General features: G+C 39.7%; 2 protein-coding genes across 2 annotated transcripts in view; both read right to left on the bottom strand.

Moving 5' to 3' along the window:
* LOC143431687 (facilitated trehalose transporter Tret1-like) overlaps window positions 1–26,088 on the bottom strand; it is a 349,669-nt gene that overhangs the window by 295,568 nt on the left and 28,013 nt on the right. The window lies entirely within an intron of this gene.
* The window catches only part of LOC143431685 (uncharacterized), a 36,159-nt gene continuing 16,244 nt past the window's right edge, over window positions 6,174–26,088 (bottom strand). Inside the window, exons 2-4 of the mRNA XM_076908611.1 lie at window positions 13,958–14,130; window positions 7,069–7,272; window positions 6,174–6,893 (exon numbers count right to left, since the gene is read on the bottom strand). Coding sequence (XP_076764726.1) covers window positions 6,174–6,893; window positions 7,069–7,272; window positions 13,958–14,130 — 1,097 coding nt within the window. The remainder of the gene's footprint in view (window positions 6,894–7,068; window positions 7,273–13,957; window positions 14,131–26,088) is intronic.

The raw sequence follows: 26,088 nt of genomic DNA, 5'->3' as shown, positions 1-26,088 counted from the left end.
GATTTCTTACGTTTTAAGTCTTTGTTGTGCGAATTTTGTTTCTCGTTTTTATGAGTTTTGTTTTGTGGTTGGTGTGAGAATTGGTAGGCAGTTTCTGAGCAGTTCACTAAGTGGTCATTGAGACGTTGCAGGTGTGTAATTTGGGGTTTAAGTATAGTTAGATAATATTGAATTATTCTTAAAATTCTTTGCAATACTAAATCCAAATCTGGACATAAAAATGACTGTAATGTCGAGTATAAAAATTACTATTTTGTAAAATAAATGTCAAGTATGTTTCTCAAATCGTATGCTTAATTAAGCTAAGCAGTTACTACTCTCAAGCATTGGAAAATGGCGGACCATCAACCCCTTTGATCAGACCAAAACCTCCCCAAATGTAAAACAAGAGAGTGCCTCCAAATAAAGCAGACCAGAACCCCCTCAAATTCAAAATAACAAAGTATCTCACCCCAAAATCGATTCCATTAAGCGCTGTTCGAGAGGTTCCTCGCAATTGAGCCATTCTAATTAAAAATCACAGATAGTATCGCCCCAAGTTCCGTCACCTGGCGCGTCCTCTCATCTCCTCAAAGAGAGTAAACCTCGCGAAAGTCGTTAACGATTCCAATGGCTTCTGAAGCGGTGCGAGTGTAAATTATTCCCGGATCGCGATTAGAGGGCCCAGCGAGCCACCTGCCGGATTCACGCACCGAGACTGCCAGGTATTAATAATCCCAGGATTTATGGGATCCTTGATCGCTTCGTTAGCAGAGACGCCTTCATCGTCGATATCGCATCGCAGCCACGCTGATCCTCGTCATTATTTCAATAACATAAACCGTATCGACATTAAAGCAGCTCTCGCGCCTCGCCTTGGGCTGTTCCTCGACAGACTTCGATATAAATCGATAATCGCGCCCTCTGTCGATCACCAAACGACATACAACGCTCGATAATTGCTGTGTTGCGAGATGGCGTTCGTAAAAGCGACAAACAGGGACGAATAACCTCGCGTATGCTCATTTACAGTAAAAGCAATAGTGTCATATCGAGAGAATGAGCCTCGTCTTGGGCTGTTCCTCGACAGACTTCGATATAAATCGATAGTCGCGCCCTCTGTCGATCACCAAACAACGTGCAACGCTCGATAATTGCCGCGTTGCGAGATGGCGTTCGTAAAAGCGACAAATAGGGACGACTAACCTCGCGTATGCTCGTTTACAGTAAAAGCAATAGTGTTGCATTGAGAGAATGCTCGACTGTAATTGATATTCTTAATCAGAAGCCAATCAGTCAGTGTTTTTAGAGATGGTATCGAGCGATTCAGGAAAACGTAGTCACTTTGCACGTGTTCTTGGTTAACGTTCCGTGTACTACATTGAAATTAGCGAATTGCTCGCCACGGGGTACGTTAATTACGTTCGTGACTGTGGACAATTATTCGTAACACGATCAGCGGCGTGATAAGCGTTTTAGATTGTTTAAAAACAATTTCTAATCGCTGCGTGGCCATCGACGGGGGTTCAAGAAAGTTGCTGCTCGTCCTCGACAGGTTGCTGCTTCCTTTCTGCCTCGCGTTAATTAAGAAATCGCGCTTCAACGTCCCATTAAACGCAGAAATTGCTGGCTTTGTGCCAGGCTACGTGGAATTACGCGTACTCAGGGACCTTGAAAACTGGCGAACCAGTCGTAAAAAGAGCAACCAGGCGAGGAGGCATCGCTTAATCAACGTGAACAGAGCGTTCGATCGCTCTGGCGGCCAGTTTTTGAATTTCAAACGACGCCAGAACGCCAGAGCAAATGAGAGGTTAAAGACTGGATCGAGGCGATCGAACTTTTCGGGGCATAAATTAACAGTAGACGTAATTACACGAGCGGCACTTGAAAGGGAACAACTGGCTACGATCGTGCCACGGCGTTAAATAGAGCAACAGGCGTAATGAATAAAAGATAGTTACCAGGAAGGCTCGAGTGTAACTGACTAGAGCCACGTGAGCCGTGTATGGAGCCATAAATCTTGCTGCATTCGTTCTTCACTTCGTTTTGAATTTATTTGCGAGACCAATTCGTGTTTGCGTTGATGATGAACTGTGGTCGATTGTGACCAGTGTAGCATCGTTCGAGTTTAGCTGTTTTTTGTTATGTGCTATGTGCAATGGACGCCATTTGCATAATCCTACTTACAAGGTTGAAAGTTGGGATCTTGTAAAGTAATAAGCTTTGACAATAAATTTCAACATTTAAAATGCGATATTTGGAACATTCAGAGGAGACTTAAAATTTACAAAATTTACAAAATTTTAAAGAGAGGAGAAGAAAATCAATACCAATTAAATTTCTACTCACGCCATTTGCATAAACAACAGTTTTCCAGTTTGGAAGCAACTTCCAAGCTATAAAATTGAGTTCCTACAAAGCAATAACCTTCGACAATAAATCTCAGACCTCAAACACAATGATTCGAGCGTGGCGAAAAGAACAAACACCAACGAAACGTAATGCAATGTTTCTCTGAGCTTCGAGGGGCGTCCTTGCTCGCAAGGGGAACGTATTAATCGCGAGTGTACGAAACGAGCCCGGATATTTTCGCGCGCACCGTTGCGCGATAATAACACACGTGACCCAGCCGCGACCACAGCCCTCTGTGATTTACGTGGCAGTCATTGTTCGCCAAGCGACGACGACAGCACGCGCGTCGAGACGCTGTCGTTATTATTCAACCGCCACCCCCTCGCGTGCTGTTTTAACGAACGATCCAACAAGTGTCCACAGAGATCGCTGGCGGACCCTTTCGAGTGCTATTCGAGCCGCTGGTGGGGGTGTCTTCAGAGAGGGACCAAGAATTGGGGACGCCATGTTGGTACCACGATGTTACGCAAGGTGCTTTGGGCTTTTGTGCAATGTGCGACTGCTTTTTGGTAAGTTTTCGTCGATTTTATTGTGTTTTCTCGGTTTATTGTTGATTTTTTTGATTGTTGGAGTTATTTGTGTTGAGATTGGGCTATTGATGTGCTGGATTTAAATGATATGAAGATAATACTAGTTGTATTAATATAATTAAGTATTAATAAATTACAAACATTTTCCTTATTTTTACACAAGTCTTAAGTCAAATCCAGCATACAAAGTTCATAATTTCCCATAATTCAACACCATACCCAATATGGCCTCCACCCACTCACATCACCAGCTCCAGAACCACAAAATAAACGCTCAAAAAATTCCATCGTCCATAATTAAACTCTGAAAAACCGTATCTTGATCAATTACCACGATTCAAGTCTCGATCGATCTCGCGACACGATCTCGTCTCAATCTCAGGCTCATAATCGACCACTAATTATTCCTCGACCTCGACTCACCTTCCGCCATCGCCAAAGGAACCAACTTCAATCAACCACGCGTGGAGAACAATCGTTTCGATAATTGTTTCGCTCACAAAGCCCATCAGCTTTGTTTGTTGGGCCATTTCATGAATTACAATGATACAATTATTGTCATCTCAACAGAGGAGACAGAAGAATGACCAATTTTAATCCTTTTGTACTTTTTTAAACGCCTGATAAATCAAAATCAGCAGTGCATTACTCGAAAAACATAAAAACTTAAGAAAATAAATAAGTTTGAGAGTAAATTAACTTAAAAAAATAAACAAATTTACTAATAAATTAACTTAAAAAAATAAATAAGTTTGCTATAAAATGAACTTAAAAATTATTCCTCGATCTGTTCGCGATCATTTTCAATCTCGATCGAAAATCCAGCGAAACGAAGTGAAATTCATAAATATTTATTCCAAAAATTCGACGCAGGGGCGGTTAAACAAATCTGCTCGTGAATAATAATTGCTTTCGCTGGACATTTTCTGCTAGAACGAACCCCAAAAAAAAGAGAAACGTGGGAAACAAAAATTGCCAGAAAGTAATCTAAAGTAAAGCGCCATATATAAAATTAACAGATCGCGGTTTGTATGTAAATTTGATCTACGACGACGTGAGGCTGACGTTTGCATATTCATACGGCGGTATTTGCGGCAGCAGCCGCCATTATTCTTCCAATTCCGCGAATTTACGAACGACCAGCGAGCGTCGCATTTATCGCCACGTTTTTTCGCCATTTCTCGTGCGCCAGTTTTCGAATAAACGCCTGTGAATATAAAATGGCGGCTAAACGTGCGCCAGTAAAAATTGCAACGGTTTTTAAGGGTCGATTGGAGGGGGTAATGAGACGAGGACACGTGATTTATCTTTCAGGACGAATTTTCCAGGTTTTTTGGTCCTTTTTTGAGGCTCCTTTCTCGCGTTTCTCGTTTAGATACCGCTCGAGTTATGTTAATTAAGTTATCAGGATTCATCCACGCTAATTCGCACGGTTTTGTCCAACGCGATGAATGTTTGAACGAGATTTAATATAATTCCACGCGCGATGGCCGCCAGCCGCCATTGTGGCTGTGCGTTGCTGCGTTTTATAAGCTTGAGGATTTAGAGTGTTATCAATCTGGCGTAAGTGCGATGGCATCGTATTACTGGCTCGTTTAATTAGCTTACATTGATTAATTTTGTTGGGCGATGTTTGAGCGTTATCTCGTTTGACCTTGCTTATTTTTTGTGGCAGTCATTTTGATTCACTGATCGAGGAGTTTTGAGAGTTTTTGGTTGCTGAAAATTTTAGTTCTTCGTCTTTGTCAACAGCTGATTGGATTATATTAATTATTGTATTTAGTCTGCAGGATGCATGTGAATTATTAATGATTAATTGTAAGGTTTTGAGTGTTCCTTTATTTAATTTTTGGTTTTTTCAATATTCATCTTCAAGTTGCAATAATTAAGAATCCATAAAGTTTATTTATTTACTTATTTTTTGCATTAAGTAGTCAAATTTTGCAATAATTGCTGACCTTAATTGAGTATTTCTTTTATTTTTGGTTTTTCTAATATTCTTATTCAAATTGCAATAATTAAGAATCCATAAAGTTTATTTATTTATTTATTTTTAATTAGTTTTCGCATTAAGCAGTGAAATGTTGCAATAATTGCTAATTAATCTTTCTCAAAGAATTAAATATGGGGTTTTTTCAGTTTTACAATTTTAATCTATTTTCTTAAAATAAAAAGGCAATATCTTGAGAATTTTTTTTTAGAAAAATTATTAGTTAAATATTTCTCATAGTTTTCAATTATTTTTCTCCAAAGAAAATTATAATAATTTTCTCCAAAGAAAATTATAATAATTTTCTCCAAAGAAAATTATAATAATTTTCTCCAAAGAAAATTATAATAATTTTCTCTCAAAAAACTCTATTATTTTACTAAAAACACACATATACTTACCCTTCAAGCCCAAAACGCCACCAACAGCAAAGGAAAAGGAATTAAAGGGCCACACCAATGAACCACAAAATCAATGCAAATAGTGTTGAGAATAAATTAATATATTTGAAATGAATATACGGTAGATACTGTCTCGCATCCCAGATTTTATGGCATCTCATAACTCACCCCTCTCTCTCTCTCTCTCTCTCTCTCTCTCTCACTCTCCCATAACAGATGAACGCACGCTCTAACGACATAAAAAAAGGGTCGATATATCCCGTAATTCAGCTTTGTACCGCGTCTTTATTCTCAGCATCCACCACTCGTCGCCTGAACAACCTGCCCCCCCCCTTTTCCCCCCTCTTTAACCTCTACGTACTATATACACGCGTGCAGGCGAGCTCTCTATTGCTTTAAATAATATCCGCGACTCGAACACTGGGGTATCGGCAAGGACCAATTAAATAAACCGCAATCGTCCATAATCATAGCTATTTACATTAAATACACTCGCAGTCAGTCGCTCTGGCGCCCACGTGGCTTCAGCCGCCCCTGAACGCCATCTCCAGGGGCTCAGCAATTGCACAATCCTCGAACACGACGCACACGTCGCTCAGATATGTCGTAAACTGATACATCAGCACCTCATCGCACTCTTTTACCCTTGCACCACACGCAAATCTCAAAAAAACCCCCTCAGAATCATCAATTCCCCCCCGAAGACCAAAAATCGACGATCCTACTCTAAAGCGTCCTCTATTGCCTCATTTTTTTAGTCCTCGACTCTTAATGTCCTGCAAAACACGACTTCGTTGTCTAACACCAGGGCAATTCGCACTTATTGGCCCGCCAAGGGACCCAGAAGGGACCCTTGGGTCACTACGTAGTGGAGGGCGAAGTGGGGACAGAAATGGGCGACGTGGAGCTGCAGGACTCCCTGCCATTGGACAGTGTTGGCGTCGATGCTCTGTACTCGTGTACACCAGTGCTGCTTCTGTTATTGCCCAAGAGACTGTCGATGGAGAACGGGTTCAGCCTCTTCCTGTCCTCCCTGCCTTTCACTGACAAGTCTATGCTGCTGTTCTGGACCTCTTCCTCACTGGACTGCTGCCTGACAGTCCTTCCTGCATTGCTGTTCGTCGTTTGACGTGGCACAGCTGATCCGTTGACGGCCACCAGCTCTCGTCTTCTCTCGAGCAGGCTCAGACCCCAGTGATGGATGCCTTGTTGCTGGTTCAGGTGGTCCAGGTTCAAACTGGGGCTTTGTAGACTGCTGGAGACCTGGTTCACAGGTCTTCGCGGGTCAGGTTGGTCGTTGGTCACGCTGGATAGCCTTGGATAGCACTCTCCGTCGATGGAACCGTCCGCAGCAGAGTCTACTCTCTCGCTGCCGCTCTCGCTGCAGGAATCCAAGCCTCCAACCACGTCGATCTCCTCGTTCGCGTCGTTGCCAGAGCCTGACACGCTGCTGCTCTCGTTGTTGTTCGTCAGATGGTTGAAGGACCCACCCAGACTCCCGTTTAGAGAGTTCCCGCTGGATGCAGCCGCGCTGCGGGACTCCCACTCTGCGCGCAGCGTCGAAAGGTCCACTGTGATCCCCTGGAACGAGAACATTGCGTTTTCCGGGTCTGACGTGTCTTCTGGTATCTGGATTTGAAGGTTTCAGAGGGATTAGACGGCTTACACGCTCGATCTCGAGCGTGTGCACTGCTTTTGAGCACTTTTGCTGCTGTTGGGGTACTGTTTTTTGGGTTTTCGAGGGGCTGCTAGTTACCTTCGCTGCTAGCTTCCTCTGCTGACGTTCCAGGGCCTTCAGAAGCTTCTTCTGCCGCCTCTCTCGCTCCTTTCGCCTCAGTTCTTCAGGTGGTATTGGCTCTCCGCTGCAGCTCTGAGGGTGCGCGTTGTGCGCTGGCCTGCCTGGACCCTTCTTCGTGTGCTCCTTCTTCCTCCACTTCGCTCTTCTGTTCTGGAACCACACCTGGGAACAGGCACAATCGTTCCAAGTCAATACTCACCCACAATTGCCTCGCGAGTGGCTTTTTCTCTCACAAACACCGCATTTACTCTTAACTTACTCTACTGCTCAGACTTTGAGACGATGCATGATCTTCAAAAGCAGTTCTTTGGTTTTTAGAGGCTCACAGAGACTGAATTTGCTTTGTCGCGAGTAATTGAAGGCACGTTGAAGACATGTTGGTCAATTTCATGGTCGAATATCGCGAGAAAGGGCCAAAAGGAAGCAATGCACTCCCTGCAGTGCCTTGATTCATGGCTGGACGCAGCCATTCGCGCTCGCGTGCTCGCTCGCGAGTTTAAACGCTGCGTGAATTTCACCACAGAAGGGGAGGAGGTCAGATGGGGTTGAAAAGGTGGCTCAAAAGGATGAAGACATTAGTTGTTGCCGCCAGCCAGCGTGGCGCTGTTATCACGCGAACCACAGATCAATACAACCCCATGCTACGTCACGTGTCTTAAGTTTTCGTCTTGGGGCACCCTTCGTGACTGATTGGGTCGAGGGGACCTGAGAATCGACCAATAGAAACGACACGAGGGCTTTTAATGGACTTAAATCGCGTGAAACTTACGATTGGACCATCTTATTTCAATTGTTGCTATCATTTTTATAGAAATTGTATGGAAAAGTGTGATTTATGACGAGTCTATAACTAATTAATCAGTTAGTAATAGAAATTGTTTACAGATATTTTTTTTTACTTATTCTGCAATATTTTAAAGAATTTTTGAGAGAAGTTGGCATTCGATTAATACGCGCAATCGAGTCGTTGTTAATTGTGTACGAGGCTCGATAAAGTATCGCACGATTACGCATGTCGTATGTCGCAGTAACGAGTTGATCGCCGGCTGGAAACAAGCGATATTAATTGGCGAGCATCATTCAATTTCATTCGCTATTACATAACCCCAGATAAAGTATTGTCTAAGAGTTAAATATATTATGGATGTTGCACGGAACGATAAACAGAACTGGATATGACGCATATGTGGGGACGATAAGCAGTCATTTTTCTGCCTTCAATTAGTCTCTGACAGACGAGAGCTTAACAAAAATTACTTATTTCAAAAATGGCACCTTGGATTCCTCAAATTTCTCAATTAAATTTCTAAAAAAAAATGATAAAAATTCTAGAACCAATTTGGAAGCTTCTAAATTTATTTGTTACTTAAAAAAAGTCATTTAAACAATATTTATCCAATTAATGATCTTTAGAGCAGAGAAAATTAAAAATGGCGCCTCTTATTCACAATTTTCCGTCGTCAAAAGCAGCACAAACAAGGAAAAAGACTGAATAGTAGCCACTCGATGTCACAGCTGGTCGATCTTTCTTTTTATCAAGGAGGAAACACAGCTTACAGCTGCACAGTATTAAAATTGACAAGCAGGAAACGTCGCATCGTGATTATTACCGCTGTTGGAAATTATCGTCGACTGATAACGACTAACAAGCTTACCACGTGCTTTCACTAAACGTGTAACACCCGTTTTTTCTAGTCGTGGGTTTACAAGCGCCATAAAAGAGCATCAGTGGGATAAGAATCAGTGGTGTACGTTTCGAAAACATCTCGAAGTCTGATAGTAATTAGCTCAGAACAGTTTCAGCGTGATTTATGGCGATAACGTTATCGTCAGACGTGTTCTATTATCGATGAGGATCGATTTGGATACTTTTTTCTAATTTCACAGCAATTAGGCAGTTGAATAGTTGAATTTAGGGTGAATTATTGGTGGTTGACTCTGTGAGTCTTAATTTAAAGATGGCTGACGATAATGGATTTGCAATTTATCCTTTTTTAAGTTAAGTTTCGTAGATTATTTTTTATATTTAATTATGGCTGCTTTGATTAAGATGCCTGACGATATTAAATTAGTAATTAATTCCTTTTTAGTTTAATAAAATTAGCCAAAGTAATTAATTCTTCTTTTAGTTTTAAGTTTCTTAAATCCTTTTTTAGTTTAGTAAAATTGGTATTTAATTATGGCTGACGATACCTTTTTAGTTTACTAAAATTATCAAAATTAATTAATTCTTTCTTCAGTTTTAAGTTTCTCAAACTGTTTTTTAGTTTAGTGAAATAGGTATTTACGAGAAAAGACCATAAACGGAGATCGAAATCCGTGGCAAACCACGCAAACGACCGCCAATCATCGATGGACGCCTAACGAACTGCATCGAGGAGGACCAGTCCTGACGGAGCGGGTTGTAAAGAAGCAGAGAGCGAGAAACTTGTCAGCCATTCGTAGCGCGATTGATTTTTAACCAGTCTTCTTGGTCTGCCTCTGCTTCTGTTCAGGTTGCTCCAACGGTTTTCCAATAAATATGATAATGATCGACGTTTAACTGGTGTACAAACGAAACCCCATCCAATTTGAATACCTTCGAGTCTCGAGCCTGTTTATGTCGAATTTATTGCGATCGATATGTGTACGGTTCAGTTTTGGTCAATTTTCATTCGCCATCTTTTTTAAATACCAAAACTTTGGTACTTAAAACTTTGGTAATTATATTTTGTAAATATTTAGTAACATTCGTGGAAACTTAGAACTTAAAAAAATGGTAAGATTGTAAATCATGATAACTTAAAGCTTTGGTGACCATATTTCACCCATATTCGTGGAAACTTAGAACTTAAAAAAATGGTAAGCTTGTAAACCATGACTACCCAAAACATTGCTGACCATATTTAGTAACATTCTACTATTCTATTAGTAATATTCCAGTAATATTCTGCTATTCTATTAGTAACATTCTAGTAATATTCTAATATATACTGCATAGTAACATATAGTAACACGGAACTAAAGAAAATGGTAAGATTGTAAATGAAGAGCATTCGAAGCAGACCTTCCCACGCGTCCCTTTAACAGGCTCCAGCCGAAGCAAGAGAAGCTGAAAGCCGCTGGAACGAGACTAATGAATTCGTAGCGAGCAGAGAAGATACGGATCGCCCTTTACGAAAACCGACGCCCCGCTTGTAAAGCGCGGCGGCAGTCGCTCGTGCTGAACCGTGTCATCGGTTTATCAGCTCGTGACAATATTTTTTTCAGGGCTGCAGCACCCGCAGGGACTAATCTCGCATTGGGGATCGGTTATCTAATCTGTGAACGGTCCCTCAGAGAAGACGCACCGGCTGCGACGTGACCTGATGTCAGCACTGGCTTCGAATTGCGCACGAATCGCCGCTGTCATCGTCGCTTTGGGTCTTGCGAAGGCACTGACGCGACGAGAGCGGTGATTTCGACGCCTGGTTTCGCGTGTCGCGTCTGCGAGTCACGCGTGGGCTGCTAAGCGGCTTTTTCGCGGGTTTCATACAGCGGAATTGTTGGAATTGAAGGTTTTATGGGCTTAGAATGCTTTGGAGGTTCGGTGCAATGGTTTAGCAAAGTTTAAATACGAAGTAGAACAGATTTGGGGCATAATTGGGGTGTCTGAATTAATTCTGCGCCATGCGTGGGTCATTTACAGTGCTTTTTGGGGGAGACGCGGTTGTTTTATATAGCGGAATTTGGTGGATTTGGGGTTTTATGGGCTTAGAGTGCTTTGAAGGTTTAGTGCAATGGTTTAGCAAAGTTTGAAATAAATTAGAATAGATTTGGAGCATAATTGGGGTGTCTGAATTAATTCTGCGCCATGCGTGGGTCATTTACAGTGCTTTTTGGAGGAGACGCGGTGGTTTTATATAGCGGAATTGCTAGAATTGGAGGTTTTATGGGCTTAGAGTACTTTGGAAGTTTAATACAACAGTTTAACAAAGTTTAAAACAAATTATTATAAATTTAGAGCACAATTGTGCTGTACTGTCAACATTAGAAATTGTAAAATTGAGTTAGCGTCATTTGGGCTTCAATTATTGCGAAATTTAGAACTGAAAAAATTTAATATTCTTTGCTATACCTAATACATCAATTTTAAAAGACTTTACATTGAAAATTTTGCACTTTAACTATCGAACAAATTTTAAAATGAAAAGATTTAACATTTCTCGCTATATTTTAATGAAAAATAATTCAAAAGCTCTGATATAACATTAAACAGAGTCTGTAATACAATTTTAAATGCTCTAATAATTCTCTAAACTTAGAAATACAAAGCTTTAAAAATTATTAAACTTCTTTTCATAAAAAATTGCAAAATGAAAGCACAGTTTCTATCATAGAAACAGTTTTGGAATACCAAAAAGAGAGTTATTTCCATATTGGAGCACAATATTTCGACAGAACACGATATTCAATTAATTATTGAAACGTACAGAACAATTTTATCAACGAAGCGTATCTATGCGCATAAATATAACCGTCTTATCAACTCAGGGAGATACAAGAGCGGTTTCGTATCCGATGGGCCGTGAAATTGAGGGACCACCCTTCGCTGGTTCCATCGATGGCCACCAGCAGGTCATGCTCTCGAGTTTCACCAGCATCGAAAGGGTATCGCGATCCTTTTCGTACTTTCTCAATAAATTTTGCAAAATCTGAAGTAGAAACTTTGCAATAAAAATATAAAAAAAGTCTATTCTTCATGGCAAAGGTTTTGCTCAGCAAATTTGGCAAAATCTGAACTAGAAAGTGTGCGATAAAAATATTAAAAATTCTATTCTACATGGCAAAATTTTGCACCAATTATTTAGCAACAAATGAAGATATTGACAGAAATTCTGATTTCAATTGCAAAGTAAAAAGATCGATGTTCAAGTCAGAAGTTTTGCACAAATTATGCAACAATGAGAAAAAAAAATAGTGATTTCAATTGCAAAGAAGAAAAATCAATTTTTATGTCAGAAATTTAGTTCGAATTATGCAGCAATGAGAAAAAAAATAGTGATTTCAATTGCAAAGGGGAAAAATGTGCGTGAAAAGTAGGCGCAGCTCGCAGCTGCGTGGAATCACCGTGGATGGTTTCGAGAATTATGGGCCCGTCAATTAACCTGCGCTAATTATTTGAGAAACGGCTGGCAGTCATGTAAAAAGTGGTAAAGCGTATTGCGTTTCGAGTTCCGTGGTTCGCAGGGACTTCCACGGAAACTGATTCGCGTGGTTCTGCGATTTATCCGGCGATCGTGCTTCCGGAAGAATAAATTAAGAGGGCGATGCGATATCATTCGCTTTTATTCAGCCGCGCGATATACCAGGCGGCCCGTTTAAACGGAGAAAAGAGAGGCGCCACTGGCATTAAAAAACGCTTTCCCACGAAATCGATTTCCTGCCGCTGACAAATCACTTCTGCGCATGGAAGGTGTGTTCCACTCTGCGCCAATGGAAGTTGCTTCAGGAATTCTTTGCTTGAATTCGAAAAGATATTCATTTTGAGAAATTTAAGAGGTTCAAAAAAAATTCTGGAAGGTTAATTTAACCCTTTATACAATTTACAGGAATTAAGAAATGCTCTAAAAGTTGCTCCAAGGAACAAAATAAGAATTCTACTCTCAAATTTAATAATTGTTCGATATTGAGAAGTGCAGGGAGTTAAAAAATTCTACAAGAGGGGTTAAAAAATTCTACAACATCGATCAGCCATTCTACCCTTTATATACAGTGACAGAAAACAAAAAATGTACTTAAAAATTGTTCCAAGAGACAAAACAAGAATTCTTCGCTAAAATTAAAAAAAACATGAATATTGAGAAGTGCAGGGGCCTAAAAAAATTCCACAAGCTCAACCAACCCCTCTACACAGTGACCAAAAATAAAAAATGGACCTCTGAAGCCAAGAAGCCCATAGATTCGGTTCATTATTCAAATAGACACTGTCGAGATAGGTCCTGCAGACCCGCACGGGACAGTCCTTGGCCTCTGTCGAGGTAACCGCAACTCAGAATCGAGCAGATGGACTAACTGCCCCCGTGAGACCTGCTCAAGGGCCGAAGGCAACGCGATCAAACCACCCCCGCCGTCTGTCGGGCATCAACCCTCGAAAAATGACGGCGAACTCGCCATAAATTCTCGACTATCTGAACAGGCGATCTGGGACCGTGGATAATGCTAGACGAAACGTGAAATCAGCTCGCAATAAAAGAGCACAGCTTTAGTTTTACTGCTTCGTCACTCATCTCGCAGTTAAACTTCAATTATTATTGGTTAATTGGTAATTGTTATTTTGTTGGGTTTTTTTCTAGAGTAATGTGGGATTTAAGTTCGTTTTGATAGTTGAAAATTGTTTATATATATTTTTAATAAATAAAATTGTGGGAGAATTCTTTAGTTGAAGAACTTTTTTTAGTATTGTTGATCGTTTTGGTTTTGAGTCATTTGGTTGGAGAAAGATGTTTATGTGGGATTAAAATTTGTGTGACTAATAAATATTTGAGTCTACGCAATTAGTTAAAAAATTGTAGAATAATTCTCCAATAGAATTCTCAATTTTTTCATTTAATCACTCGTTTCCATTCGACTCAATTTCTTTGGAGAAAATCGTCCACGTGGAATTTGGATTCCTAACATAAATTAGAAATAATTAAAAAAAATCGTACAAAAATTGCCCAATTGAATCCTGAATTTTAAAATTCAGTTACTGGTTTCGGTTTCACTGGATTCGTTTGGTGAAAGGCGTCCACGCGACGCGGCTCGACGCGGCTCGACGCTCGTATCTCACGCGAGGGATAATCCGGGTGGTGTTGAGTTGTTAATAATGCAAACGGATTCTACTCACGGCCACGCGGCTCTCTTTCAGCTCGAGTCTCACAGCCAGCGCCTCTCGCATAAACACATCGGGATAATGACTCGACAGAAATGCCCGTTCCAATTCCTCCAATTGCCAGCTATTGAAGTTGGTCCTGCTCCTCCGTCTTTTGCTGCCACCCTCGTCCGATTCCCCGTCGCAACCTGAAACAACCAACGCGTACACGCTTGAGAAACAGGCTAAATAATCAACCGTAAGTTCTATCGATTTTAAAATTACCTGAAAAATAGCTGAAAGTGTCGGACAATTGCGATTAAATGTCTCTTTATAAGATATTAAAGAGGAAAGCAATATATAATTAATTTTAAACGAAGGTGGACACTTGAGAGACAACCTTTATCAATTTTAAATTTAGCTGAAAAATTGCAAAAGTGTCGTACAATTGCAATTAAAATATATATGATTTTTCTGTAAGATATTAAAGTGGATAGCAATACAATTAATTTTGATATAATATAATTATTGATTTTGATTCTCAAAAGCCAATGTACAATTTTTCTATTCGACTCTTCTCGCAGAAGAGACAGTTCACTCGCTTATCAGATAATTCCATACAGTAAAAAGATGCGAATCTCTTCCACGCGAGATTGTTCGACCAATCGCATCAGTTCCACATTCTGGATAAGAACTGGGGACAAAACTCGAGGCATATTGAATAAACATGGAATCTCAGTGATTTTACGAGCACTCTCTCTCTCTCTCTCTCTCTCTCTCTCTCTCTCTCTTTCTCTCTCTTTGGCTACCCCAGCCACGATATCTGATGCCAGCCGTCCATTTTCTAGCAATTGTTTTGGCAGACCTCGCTATTCGCGTTGATACGTATGCTAATGTGCACTGTAGCTGAAATTGAAAGAAGATCGGCTATTGTGATTGACTCTACAGCGAAACGATCCTCCTATCTGGCATCAGAAGATGACATTTTTTGGGATTGTCGAGCAAGTCCGCGAATTTGGTGATTTTTTCTAGCATTACAAACATTATAGTCTTTTAATTTTACCATTTAAAAATATTAAAAATGGAACACAACGTCTCAGAAAAATATAATAAAGCAGCAGATTAACTTAATTAATTAATTTGCTTGCAAAATCTCAGTACTCAAGTCGCATAAAAATTTATCCAGCATCCAAAAATCTCAAATTCGTGTTCGAAAGCATAAAAAACGTTCTCCAGCCGCTGGCAACCGGAAACGAGCGTCGAACTTGATGGACGACACGGCTGGCCCGTTAAATAATTAATGAGCGAGTGGATTAAACAATTTCCGCGTCCTGCTCGATCCTCTGAATCCATTTTCCGTCCTTCGTCCTCGATAATACAGCCACGTCGCATAATGAACCTGACACGATGATAATGATTCGCTTAATTCCCTGCCAACTTGTGTGACACAATGATCAGCCATCTCGTGATCCTCTGACACCTTCCATCTTCTATGGATGTTGCTTTTCTCTTCAATATTTTATAGAAAATTTATGTAAAGATGAACTCAAAGTATATTCCTTTTTTTTTTTTACCTTTTTTACCTTCGCGCATTTTTACCTTCATTGCAAGCATTTTCTTTCCCCAAAAGCCCCAAAATTGCAATTTTAATGACACATAATAGCATTAAAAGTGAATTTATGAGAGATATTTATTAAAAATATTAAAATTTTTGTTCACAGCGTCAAGAGGACCATAAATGACCTTGAAAAATCGTTTCACCTACATTGCAAGCATCTTCTTTTCTTAAAAACCTCAAAAATTGCAATTTCAATGACACATAATAGCATTAAAAGTGAATTTATGAGAGATATTTATTAAAAATATTAAAATTTCTGTTCACAGCGTCAAGAGGACCATAAATGACCTTGAAAAATCGTTTCACCTACATTGCAAGCATCTTCTTTTCTTAAAAACCTCAAAAATTGCAATTTCAATGACACATAATAGCATTAAAAGTGAATTTATGAGAGATATTTATTAAAAAATATTAATATTTCTGTTCACAGCTTGAAGAGGATCACAAATGACCTTGAAAAATCGTTTCACCTACATTGCAAGCATCTTCTTTTCTTAAAAACCTCAAAAATTGCAATTTTAATGACACACAATAACGTCAAAAGTAAACTTCTTCAAGATATTTTTCTAAAATATTAAAATTCTTGTTCACAGATTCGAGAGAACCCCAGATGACCTTGAAATTAACGATTCACCTTCATTGCAAGCATTTTTCTCGCCTAAAAGCCTCAAATTGCAACTTTCATGGCGCATAAGAACACCAAAAATGAACTTATTCAAGACATTTATTAAAAATATGAAAATTTCTGTTCACAGCATCGAGAGAAACCCAGATGGCCTCGAAAAATCATTTCACCTCGATCGTAAACGATGCCTCGATCGTCCCTCGTGGCGTTAAAAACAAAGAAAACATTGCAAATAACCTCCTTCGAGCCCAGTACGCGTATATAATTCCCTAGTTACACGTTTGTGGGCAAGGCTTGTACCAGAACCGTTAAAAAATCAGAACGAACCGCTTGGTAATGCGTACGTTTGTCGCAGGAAGCGGCTCCACCATTTAATGACGAGTTTGCGAACCCCTCTGACGGATTATGAATACAAATCGCGCGGCGGCGCCAACATCGCTTTAATGCGCGGGTAATTTATTAAGATTGCCTCGAATCCGTTTCGTATTTTGCCTCCATTCAATGTGATTCGTTATAAAAAACTATTTTAATAATAATAATTGTCTTTTTGAACAAAATGGAGGACCATTGATACTATAAAAAATGAGATTTACGCTAAATAAAAATATTTTCTCTCTTTTACAATTTCTTGGGCAATTAGTTTCGCCACAAAAGACAATTTAAACGATATTTACAATTTAAACAATTTAAATCGCCCTTCTGAACAAAATGGAGGACCCTCAACACCAAAAAACCCAATATTTCCCCACCAAAAAAATGTCTCCACCCTTTACAATCTCTTCTGCGATAAGTTTCGCAAACATCGAGCAAGAAAAGCAGCTGGAACAATCGAATTACAAAGGAAGACGAGTTCGACGACGAACAATGGCGTCATCCACGCGAGGAGGGTCCTCTGGATCGATTAAACCGCGACGTGTCGCTCGATCGGGTGGATCATCGCGATCTGCTCGGTTCTCTCTCAATTAAGATTCGCCAAACCGTCGACAACGAGTCGTACGACTCGTGTGCACAGCCAGAGAGAGAGTTTGGGTGGAGAAAAATCATCCGACCAGGCATTAATCAACGTAATTAGACGCCATTTATAAGCTGGCTGCCTCTGTCCAGGCCTCTCGCGAGTCAATCAACCGAGGCCAGGACGGATATCGATCGCCACGCTCATTATTGATAATCTATAGTCGGTAATAAACGAGCGAGCAGCGCAGCTGTGGACGGTGGCAGCTTGAATGATCGTCAAGCCCTCCTCCTTGCGCGAGTTCCTCGGCTCTGAGCCCTCGAATTTTCGAAACAGACGAGTCAATCCGTGCTCCACGACACGCCTTCTCGGTTTCGTCGATTAATCGAGTCATTTTTTAGGCGAACGCGTCGTTTTTTAGGCGAACGTCGCGAGAATTTTGAGGAAAAAGTGGGTTAAATGGTGGAACTGTTGTGGCAGAGGGCGCTGCGATTAGTTAGCTAAGGAATGAGGGATGTGGAGGACACTTTGGGGTGGTTCTGAGCTTTATTTGATTTGAGAAAGCAGAAATTTGTGAGCTTTTGTGGTGGATCGACAGGTGGCATTGGTAGGTGGATTAAATGGTGGCAGTGTGGCAGTTGAGGTTAATTAATGGCAGAGGGATGTGGAAGAGTCTTTTGGGGTGGTTCAGAGTTTGATTTGGTTTCAGAAAATAGAAATTTGTGGGGGATGAAGCAGTGGTTTCTTGTACGCCACGCCTTGGCATCATTTTTTGTCGCATAATAAGTTCCAAAGGAACTCCAAACCAAGAAACAAGCCATCCTGGTCCTCCACAAAAAATTCTAGCCTGATAGAGTCGCCTAATAAGTTCCAAAGGAACTCTAAACCATCCTCATCGTCCACAAAAAATTCAAGCCTGATAGAGTCGCGTAATAAGTTCGAAAGGGGCTCTAAACCAAAAAACAAGCCATCCTCGTCGTCCATACAATGCGAGAGAAGCCCAGAAAAGGGAAGAAAAGTAAAAAAATGCAAGCGTGGTAGGGTCGCGTGTGTCGTTAGTGCTCCAACATGGCCGTAACGTATCATCATGCAATTACGCCACGCTAAGAACGCGGCTGGTCATCGTGTACACACCATGGCCCGCCATAAACGCCGCACGAAACGCGCCTTGGCTCCCTCTCCATTAATAATCGACTCCTCGAGAGCTGCCTCTCGCTCTCTCTCTCAGCCTCTCTCTCGATCGTTTCTTCGTAATTTCCCGTAATTGCGACAACAAGATCGCTGATAGAAAACTTACCCTCGATAACTGCTCTCGCTGGTGATCTCTTTCTCTTTCAGCTCTGCTTGGCTGTGTTTCCAAATTAATAAGTGAGAAGAGCAAGATGGAGGCTTCAGGGTTTCTTGAAGCTCTGATTCGAAGCAAAGAAGTTCAAAAAATAGCGTTTTATTGGTCACTCAGTATATTAAGAGACCAACTACCAATTTTGGCTCTTTTTTTCAGCTCTGCTTGGCTCAGTTTCTAAATTAATAAGTTCTTCAGTTTTGTGTCGAGTGAGAAGAGTAAGATGGCGGCTTCAGAGTTCCTTAAAACTCTGATTCGAAGGGAAAGAAGTTCAAAAACTAGTGTCACGTTGATTACTTAATTTATTAGAAGGACAAATACCAATTTTTGGCCCTTTTTTCCAATTCTTCTGGGCTCAGTTTCTAAATTAATAAGTTCTGCAAGTAGCGTCCTCTCTTCGCGAAATTGGGGAGAACATCTTCTTGAGAAGATGTTCTTCAAATCTTGGTGAAATTGAGGAGAACAGTTTCCAGCAGAATTATGGTTGAACGCGTTTAATAATTGCTGGGGTCCTAGCAGAGGATGAGAGATCGAAATGACCAGCAATTAAATTGAAATTATACTGATATTCGAGAGTGTGATGTTGGAGGGTTGGTTTTGGTGGTTTTGTGAACTTCTTGGGGTCATTTGGGCAGTTTAACGTGAAGAAAGTTGATTTTTTATTTGGAGATGTGATTTTTAAGTAAAAGTAGCTGATTTTGGTCTCATAATTTTCTTTCTTTAGTTTAGAAGCAAGTTACAAACTGCAAAAGTCACAATTTCTCTCCAAATATGAAAATTTCAATATTTAAATTTCTCAAGATCTAAAAAAAAAAACTGAATACTCAAACCTTAAAAAATGAACAAAATTTTTGAATCACACAATTCTTATCACATACAAATTACAAAAAATAAATTTCAGAACCTTCAAATAAATAAACGAAACACCTAAAGCTTCTTTCGCAGCAACGAAATTTCGTGTTCACAAGAAACAGTTTAAAATTCACTGTCCACGATTTCACTGGCCATCTCGAGCGATTGCGGTATCTCAGTCGATCGCCATTAAAGTCCCATACTTAGCTGGTCTTAATCGCTTGGTCACGGTGCGAGACGATACTTAATCCTCTCTCGCGTGACGTCAGAATCGCGTAGCGTCCATAATGCTCCGTTTCATTGGTCGAAACTGGCAGCCAGCAGAGGAAATTACAATGATTACGCGGCTCGCATTTCAGTCGGACACATTAAGCGTAATAACAGCGGCGTGGACGTGGTCCACGCGTGTGGCCAGTCGCTCGAGACCATCAGCATCAACGAGCAACGAGATCGTTGCGTTTCGAACGAGAAATCATGGCTAGTCGCGTGTTCGAATTGAATTTCGCGCGCTTTAGCGCCGCCATTTTGGTCTCTGCACGCGCCATCATCTTTGAAAATCGAAAAAATTATTTAGTAATAATTTATAATGATGGATTTGGCATTAGAAAAGTGAATATTGCCAAAATCTCAACGAGTTGCGAGATATTAATCGCACACGATGGTTTGGAATGAATTTCGCGCGCTTGAACGCCGCCATTTTGGTCCCCTGCGCGCCTCCATATTTGAAAATCGAAAGAATTCTTTAATAATCATTTACAAAGCTGAAATTAGCATCAGAAAAATGAATATTGTATTTCTTTTTTTATTAAAATTTTAAATGAAATACGATCTTGCGAAATTTGGGTCGAAAACACGATCCTTGACAGAGTTCTCGATCAACAACGTCTCGAGCAGTAATTAAGTCGTAATTAACCAGCAACTGAGCACAGGAATACTATATTTTCTTGTCGACGTGACACTTTGGTCGTAACATTATTAAACTTAACACTTTGTCTCTCGTTTCTCGAACCATGTGTCATAAATTAACTCTACCTTATTTTATTTAAAATATTGCAGTCAATTTTCTGTTAAACTTCTCAATTTTTTTTTATTTTCATTGCTCCCAAAATCGACCAAAAAGTACCACAAACTTTCTTCTTAAACCTCTCAAAATCCTTTTCATTTACTTAATCCCAAACTGACTCAAATCAAAGCCAAGTATTAAATTTCTAATGCAAGAAAATCCATCCCTTAACTGAGAACAACGTTAAGGGTGTCCTCAACGAAGGGTTGGCGTCGATTTCTCTCGAAATTCGCGGTGAAACTTGCGTCCATCGTCCAACAAGGTGCGCACACAGTCGCGCACAGTTTAACAGCGCTTACGAGGGGCGTAATTTCGCTTGGAATTCGAGTTTCGTAATCACCATGGCGAGAGGATGCGAGGCAGGACGCAACCCTCCATTTAGAGGGTGGTCTCTTGTTAAGTGAGAGTCAACGACGTCATTAGCGATAGAAACGAGGCTCTGGCACCCGTGAGACTGTCGCTTTCTGCTGAAAAAAGGAGATGCCACGTGAAACTAGCTTTGGCGAGCCTCTGGCAACCCCCACGACTGATTTATCGTGATTAATTAGTGGCACCAGGAAGTACACGCGGTTTTAATTGTGTTTCAGTGGTGCTTTTTCTAATTTATGGTGTTTTTGAGAAAGTTTCAGGGTGGTAGAAATTAATTTCAGGGTTGTTTTTGTGACTTATGGTGCTTTTGAGCAAGTTCCAGGGTGGTAAATATTAATTTCAGGGTTGTTTTTGTAATTTATGGTGCTTTTGAGCTAGTTTTAGGGTGGTAGAAATTAATTTTTGGGTGGGTTTAAAAGAAATAATGTGGAGGATGTTTGTACAAAGTCATTTTGGGGTGGGTTTAAGAAAAAGGTAGATTTGAAGGAACTGATGAGAAGAATATTTGCAGGAATTAATTTTGGGGTGGATTTAAGAGAAATAATATGGAATCTGGTTAAGAAATAGTGGAATTATGATAGAAATTAGTTTTTTAAAGTAATTATTTTTTTATTAAAAGTCATTGGCAACGAGTAACGGATCTCTTCTTCGCTTTCGTACGCTGTTCAATTATGAGAATCATGCGAGCTTCCCGGACGGGGACATCCGAGGAAAAGGGAGCTAATAAAGCAATTTAACCGACTCTAAAGAGAGAAAGAGAGAGAGAAAGAGAGAGATGGAGACTGGTTTAAGTGTGCTAGAAGAAGAAGAACAGGAAAAGAGTGAGATGCGAAACGGATGCGTTCAGCGTGGGGATGAAAGTCGACTTAAAGAAAGGGTTGCGATTCTGCGAGAGGAAATTAGAACTGCAGGTGTCGATTTTTTAATTTAATCCAACGTTCGAAACATCATTTAAGGAAACCAGTTTGGGGATGAAAAAGTCCAGTTGAAGAAGGGGTTGCGATTCTACGAGAGGAAATTGGAACCGCAGGTGTCGTTTTTTCATTTAATCCAATGATTGTCAACTGAAATTTAACAGAAGAGGTATTCAAAAATTTTTTAAAAGAAGAAGAAATAAGAAAGTTGGAAAAATTGCTAAGCGAAGCTTCGATAAATTTATTAAGAAGTAAAAGAAGAGATTAAACAGAGAAGAATTTTAGAAATCAAAGAAGGGAACCCAATAAGAAGGGAAGAAACCAGTAAAATCACTGCAAAGGAACGAAGAGGAAGTGCTCGAAAAGCAATGTGGGGTAGGAAAAGACAAAAAGAATGGAAGCAAAAGGAGGGAGGACAACGGACAAGATTATTAAGCTGTAAGGCGTTAACTGGCATAAGGCGTCGGTAGGTGGATACGTTACTTGCGTGCCAGACTGACTGCATTTGCATCGAGACGCCATCAATCCTCCTGACGCCCGGTTACACTGCTCCTCCCTGCTTCGAACCCTTCTTCCACTCTCTCTCTCTCTCTCTCTCTCTCTCTCTCTCTCTCTCTCTCTCTTTCTCTTTCTCTATCTCTTTCATTCTTTCTCTCTCACTCTCTTTCTCTACCCCAACGCCATTCTTCTTGGCGTGGCATCGACGATCTCGAATTAAATATCAAAAATAATACAAAAAAAAAGAAGAAAAAGGAACCATTTTCACTGTCTCTTTCCTTATGAATTTTTCAAAGGGACAGACAAACTTTTATCGAGGCGATGAGAACATCAATAGTGCTTTCTTCAATTTCAGATCATTTTTTTTCTATTTTCGTACGACTTCTTCTCGAATTAAGTATCAAGAATGAAAATAAAAAAAAAATCATTTTCACTGTCCCTTTTCTTATGAATTTTTCAAATAGGCAGACAAACTTTTATTGAGGCGATGAGAATATCAAAGGTGTTTTCTTCAGTTCCAGTTCATTAATTTTTCTCATACAACTTCTTCTCGAATTAAATACCAAAAATAATTAAAAAAGACCACAACCACTGTTGCAACTTTCTCTCACGAATTTTTCAACGAGCCATCCAAACTCTTATCTGCAAAATTATTAAGAAAGAACATGAAAAGCGTTTTCTTCAGCCACGAATTCCCCTCTTTTTATTCGCGCACGACTTCTCAGAGATCACGCAAAGCGAGCAGGGACGTTCCACAGCTACCACAGCAGTGTGATTTAAGGTATCCGTGGGCTTATCGAGCATCGCGCGACAAGGTATATAATCTAGACACGGGACACGTAACACGTCGGTGATGTCTCGTACTAAAGGAAGCTAATTAAAAAGAGCGTAGAACGAGAGGCGAGGCGGCGCTGTTGCACGCGACGAAACTATCCGAGACAGGTGCGCCAAGTCCCGGTTTATTCCTTCGGAAACAGCGCCACGATCGGCCCAGTTTCGTTCACCGTAATGGCTGCTCGAGATTAACAGTTAACTGGAGGCTTCCTTCGTAAACAGGATGCTGGTCATTCTAATTACAATTAATAATATCCGTAGTTGAAGGGGTATTTTTCACAAGAGCTTTGTATTTTTTATGAAAGCTTCGAATTTGCCTTGAAAAGTAGATTGGAGAGTAATAGAAAAATATTTTCAGAGCTTGTGAAGAACGTGTCTTCCATGAAACCTTCGAATTTGCATTGAAAAGTAGACTGGAGAGTAATAAAAAAATATTTTCAGAGCTTGTGAAGAACGTGTCTTCCATGAAATCTCCAAATTTGACTTGAAAAGTAGACTGCAGAGTAATAAAAAAATATTTTCAGAGCTTGTGAAGAACGCATCTTTCGTGACAGCTTCGAATTTGACTTAAAAGGTAGATTGGAGGGTAATAAAAAAATTGTAGATGGTTCTGTGATGAGTAGAACGTTGGGTAAACTTAAAATAAATAAGCTTCCGTTTGTTATGCGCCGTGAGAATCGTGAAACGGGACATTAACTCTGTAACTTAATTAGTTAACACTGCTGGTAATCAATGAGTCAGCTATACTCTCGAGAATTTATGAATCACTGTAAAAAATAATAGAAGAAATTTTTGAAAAATGAATTACAGGGAGAATAATTCATTTTTTTGAGAGAAAATATAATAGTGAGGGGTTGGAAATTAGTATAACATTTCGAGCATCTAATGACTCATCCACAGCCTCGAAAATTTAAGAATCACTGTAAATAATAATAGCAGAAATTTTTAAAAATAGATTGCAAGAAGAATAATTAATTTTTTGAGAAAAATTAAAATCGAGAGGGTTTGAAAATTAGAACACTCTTGGCAACCAATGACTCATCCATACCCCCGAGAATTATGCAAAACAGTATAAAATATTTTTAAAAATGGATTCTTAATATTTTCTTATAAATTCTGAATATTTTCCAAATAATTTCTCAGATTAAAAATTCTTCAAATTTCGCTTGAAAAAAATTCTTAATATTTCCCAAATAATTTCTGAGATTAAAAATTCTTCAAATTTCGTTTGAAAAAAATTCTTAATATTTCCCAAATAATTTCTGAGATTAAAAATTCTTCAAATTTCGCGAGAAAAAAATTTTTAAAAATTTCCGAATAAATTCAAATTAGTAATATGTTAGAGTAAGAATCGATGGCACATCCGGTTCTCGTTCCTCAGACGCATCACGTCTCGTCAGCCACCCCCTCGAGAGGCTGCTCGTTCCTTAATGTCCGCCATACGCAGCGAAGGATTGCACGCGAAGGTATTAATATATAATTAACCAGCCAGCTCGTAGATCGTATCAGAAAAGCTCCTTATCGGCCAGCAGGCCGCCGATACGAGGCTACCCATATTATGCGAAGACCCTTTACGTGGCTGGCCAGCTCGCTCGACGAGCTGCTGCTGCTGCAGCCGTTTATTTTTCTTCCTGGCCCCTCGTTTCGTGCCTTTCCGCGGCCAGACGAGACTTTTTTCTCCTCTCTCGTTGCTCTCGTTGCTTCGAGCACCGTGGAAACTTCGAATTTCCAACCCCTCTTTATTTTAATCTCCAAAGAAAAAAGGCTAATTGTGACTCTTGTGATTTGTTTTCATGGTTTTGTTACAGGTTTTTATGGGGAGTTGTTTAATTTTGGGCGCAAGGAGTGTTATACTGATTTGTAATCCTTTTTGAGAGAAGATTAATTGTGCTTGTTGTAATCTATTTTTTAAATTTTTGGTATTGGTTTTTAATAGTGATTTGTGTAATTTTCGAGGGTGTGGATGAGTAGTTGGTTGACAGAAGTGTTCATACTAATTTTCAACCCCTCTCGATTTTAACGTCTCGTGCAGAATTTTTGATTCTTTTTCTATGCATCGAAATTCTTTCTCTGAAGAGAAAAAAACAAGAATTCTTCTAAATTTTTCTCCAATATTTTCTGCATTATTTTTCTACACATCAAAATTCCATCTTTTCAGAAAAAAAAACTAAAAATTCTTAGCCTCAATCACTAATTATATTAACACAAAAAAACTAAGCTAGAATTTATTTTAAATTTAATTAAATTCTGAATAAAATTAGCCAAATAAAACAAGTCCAAAGAATTCAGTCCAATAAAAATTCCCCAGCAATTGCTACAATTTGCCAATTACCTTGCTCGATTTTCCAAACAAGTTTCTCTGCAATGTGCCAACTAAAAAAAAAAAAAAGTTGCGCCACGCGAAGAACGCGAAAAAAAAGGCCAATCAATTTGTGGCTGGCCATTGTCGACTAAAATGGCGAACAAGACACTGGCAACATTAGAGTGGACGTGGAAATCGTAAACGAGGCAGCAACAGCGATCAGTTTAACCTCTGATCGATCCGCGATTACGAACGATCGAGCGATTTTATAATATCCTGCGGCAGAAATTAGTTTTCCAGGCGAAACTCGAGCTGAGAGCAGGTCTCGATTAATCGCGATAACGTCTATACGAAGTGCTAATTTAAAAATCGATAATTAACATGTTCGAGATCGACGACGATCGCTCGAGAGATCGATTTAATAACAGAGAGTACCTGTGGTCTAATGGAAATAGAATTATTTTGCCTCTCTGACAGTGCTGATAGACAAAGAGTTGATAAAAATTGCTGCTATTTAAGCAATTAAATATTATTATTCAGTTTAATTAATTTAAAAATCGGTGTATTTATTTTTGGACGATTTTTTGTGTCAGAAGATTCGATATTCATGTTAATATAATTAGAAATCAATTTTTGACAAATAAAGTCGTTTTTCTAGCAAAACGATCGACGATCCTCGATTTTAAGGAGCCAAAAATTTGCAGGAGCCAGAAATTAAAAAATTTCCATAACTTCAAAATTCCACACCAATAATAAACATCAATATCGACTCCAGATCGATATCTTTAATTAAACATG

This window comes from Xylocopa sonorina, unplaced genomic scaffold, assembly GCF_050948175.1.
Source record: "Xylocopa sonorina isolate GNS202 unplaced genomic scaffold, iyXylSono1_principal scaffold0014, whole genome shotgun sequence".
Classification (NCBI taxonomy): Eukaryota; Metazoa; Arthropoda; class Insecta; order Hymenoptera; family Apidae; genus Xylocopa; species Xylocopa sonorina.
Note: the sequence above shows the minus strand (reverse complement) of the source record. Positions and strands in the feature narration are given on the sequence as shown.